This window comes from Myotis davidii, unplaced genomic scaffold, assembly GCF_000327345.1.
Source record: "Myotis davidii unplaced genomic scaffold, ASM32734v1 scaffold663, whole genome shotgun sequence".
Lineage (NCBI taxonomy): Eukaryota > Metazoa > Chordata > Mammalia > Chiroptera > Vespertilionidae > Myotis > Myotis davidii.
This window is the reverse complement of record NW_006295816.1, coordinates 1276033-1279381: the sequence shown is the minus strand read 5'-3', so window position 1 is coordinate 1279381 and position 3349 is coordinate 1276033. Positions and strand designations below refer to the sequence as shown.

Sequence of the window (3349 nt, the reverse complement as noted above, 5' to 3'; positions counted from 1 at the left end):
CCCCACCCCTCCCCGCAGGGTCATCTGCCCGGGCCGCCGCCCTCGGCCACCCCTGGGCCCCAGGGCGCTGGTGGAGGCCACCCGGGCGAGCGGGCAGTGCCGGGCTGCTGGGTGCCAGGACCCGGCCCCGGCCCATCAGACCCCCGCGCGGGCAGAGGCACGAATGATACAAGTAAACGCAGGAGCCGGCGCCCGACGCTGCTAGTGCTGGGAGCGCCCGGCAGGTGGCGCCACCTCGAACCCCTCAAGACCAGTCTGGGGTCAGGGGATCTCGGAGGGGGGACAGGCGGGCAGAGGGAACCGCACAGGCGGAGGCCCCCCGGAAGCATCAGTGCGGAGCAAGTCGAGGTGGCAGATGAGGCCTGAGAGGGGAGCGAGCCTGGGGGACCCCATGAGGCTTAGAATGAAATGAGGAATCTTGGAGACTTCGGGAAGGGCATGATGCGGCCTAAGCCTGTTATTTAATTACAAAATGAGAAGTGAGCCACGTGGAAGAAAACCATGTTCCCAGCGAGACGACGACTGGGAACTGCAGGTTCTCCCTTCTGAACCGAAGAGACTCGGGAAGGTCCAAACCCGTGGGAAACACCAGTCAAGCAGGTGTGCGCCAGGAACTGGGGATGGGACCTTTTTTTTTTTTAATGTTTTTATTGATTTCAGAGAGGAAGGGAGAGGGAGAGAAACATCAATGATGAGAATCACTGATCGGCTGCCTCCTGCATGCCCCCTACCGGGGATTGAGCCTGAAACCCAGGCGTTTGCCCTTGAATCGAACCTGGGACCTTTCAGTCTGCAGGCCGATGCTCTACCCACTGGCTAGGGCTTGGGATGGGACCTTTTGTAGCCCAGGTCCCACTAGTCTAGCGACAAGGGTGGGAAACAAAATGTTCCCCAAAGGGAGGTTGCACCGGGTCCTCCCGTGGAGATGGAGGTGCCCTGGGTAGAACCCAGTCCCCGTAGCCCAGCTTATGTCCTGAACCCTGGCATCTCGAGCACTCAGGCTGGTGGGTCACAGGAGCCAAGAGCAGCAGGGCAGGGCCCACAGCGGCCCACTCCCCTCGGGCCTCCCTGCCTGTGTAGCGTGACACCGGACGGATGGACAGGCAGGCACAGAGGACAGACAGACACTGCTCCTTCTTGGGGCGGGCTTCCTTCCATGGAGTCATCCAGTACCACAGCTTTCAGGATCTGCCCCTCCTTGGACAGCCCTGCCCTGGGGTTTCCCTCACAACTGGACATCCTATCCCCTAGTCACTAACTTGTCTTCGTTCGTCCAGCCTCATGTCACCCAGCCCCAGGGCTTTCTGGGTAAAGCCTGGAACGTCTTACACCAACAGACTCAAAGGTAAGGTGAGTCTGGGGGAAAGGAGCGCGGGCAGGAAGCTCTGCGAATCCGCCCTTCGTGATCCAAGGAGGCAGTTCGCCTGCGGTCACAGCTCGCCTGCTCCCTGCCATTTACTGGGACCCGGGCCTGGGTTCCTCACTCTGCCTAAGACTTTGATGCAACAAGCTGGGGGTCGGGATTAGGAGTGAAGTCCTTGGGTTTCAGGTAACGTAACCTGCATCTGAATGGAGTATAGCCGGGCTCCAGGATGCGGGGGGAGGGGGGGCAGGAAGCACAACTCTGCCTACACTTTACCCCCCAGACACTTCGTCTGGTCCTGGCAGCCTGGAGGTAATGGGGGAGCATTCCTCGGCCTGGCTCAGTCTGACCCGACAGCCACCTGGCCTGACTCCTCAGCTCCTACAGGTCTTTGCTCAAATACCGTTTTCAGGGAGGCCCACCTGTCCGCCCGTGAAGTCCCAGCCCCACTTGGAATCCTGCCTTGCCTGTCTGTGATCTGTCACCTGACACACATGTATATTTATTTATTTACTAGCGGCGCACTGGGGGGCGGGGGAGTCCCTCAGCCCGGCCTGCGCCCTCTTGCAGTCCAGGACCCCTCACTCCTTATCGCCTGCCTGCTCGCTGCTCCTTACCACTGGGCTTGCTGCTCCCCTGTGGGAGCGCACTGACCACTGCGTTGAGCATCTGCCCCCTGGTGGTCAGTGCACGTCATCGCGACTAGTCATGTGCCGGTCCGCCGGCTGTTCAGTGGATTTGCACATCAGGGTTTTGATGTAGGATTAGCTTACTTATTGTGTGTCCTCATTTGAATGCCAGCTTCACGTGTTCCTGTTTGTTGCCTACTGTGTTCAGTGCTGTGTTTCCAGCACCTAACACAGTGCTTGGCACAGACTTTAACATTGAGCAGCAGTAACAGCAGCAGCCACCATCTTTCAGGGGCCCTTTCACAAGATACCAGTAACCTGTTTCCCCTCAGACAGCACGCAGACGAGTCATCCTCACGGGTCCAGGCACCCCCCCCCCGCCCCCGCACCGGCCTCTGCTCCGGGTCGAGGGCATGAGCTCAGATGTTCTGCTTACATCTCCCTACCAACTCCCTCCTGCAGTGGCCAGGGACAGCGGGTCTCAAGGCTGGGCCAGGGCATGGGTCTGGGCCCGCCTTGTTGCCTGGGGGTCTCGGAGGGCCTTGTCTTCCCCCAGCACACCGCGCCCCTTCACCAGGAACTAGCTGCATGGCCTGGCCAGCAGCGGCAGCGCTCTGCGCCTCATTTCTCACCCTCCACCCTGAGAAGGGGTGTCTACACCCCCCTCCCAGACAGGCGGTAAGATCTGAATGATCACCTGGAGCCCAGCACAAGAGCTCAGAAAGGGACCCAGATGCCGGTTCCAGACGGGCCGCCCGGCAAGGCTTTGCTGCTGCGGCTGCGCACAAGCCTGGGCCCAGGGAGAAGCTGAGAGCTGGCAGCAGAGGCGGGGCTGGGGCGGGTGGTCACCCGTTTATCCACAGGACGGCCTGTTCCTCGTCAAACCACAGGGCCCAGGTCAGCTGGGCCGCTATCAGCCCCTCCCCCGCCCCATTACAGAATGTGACAGCCGACGGAGACAGGGGTGTCTGCGGGCGGTTTAGCCTCAGGGTCACACTGCCCCGTCCGGCGAGGGAGGAAGGATGAGCTGCAGAGAACAGGGGCCAGGGAGGCGAGTGTGGAAAAGTTACCCCCGTGACGGAGGTGGGGGCGGGCGCTTCACTCTGGGAAACCTTGAGCTGGAATAAAAGGGGGGAGGGGGGGGCTGGGAACAGCCATTTTCAAAACAAAGTCACGTGGCCAACACGAGCTTCTAGGCGGCCACCCACTGGCAGCCCCTGGCCCTCCCGGCGGCGCCCCGCGGACTTACCGAAGAGCAGCGGCTTGAGGCTGAGGGTTCGGATGAAGTGGTCCCGGTCGGCCACCAGCTGGACCTTCTGCTCGTGTCCCACCTACGGGAAGGGCACCGCGGGCAGCC

The 3349-nt window shown here is 61.4% G+C and overlaps 1 protein-coding gene across 1 annotated transcript in view; it reads right to left on the bottom strand.

Annotated features, from left to right (window-relative positions):
* P4HTM (prolyl 4-hydroxylase, transmembrane (endoplasmic reticulum)) overlaps positions 1 to 3349 on the bottom strand; it is a 15850-nt gene that overhangs the window by 9293 nt on the left and 3208 nt on the right. Inside the window, exon 2 of the mRNA XM_015568271.1 lies at positions 3242 to 3323. Coding sequence (XP_015423757.1) covers positions 3242 to 3323 — 82 coding nt within the window. The remainder of the gene's footprint in view (positions 1 to 3241; positions 3324 to 3349) is intronic.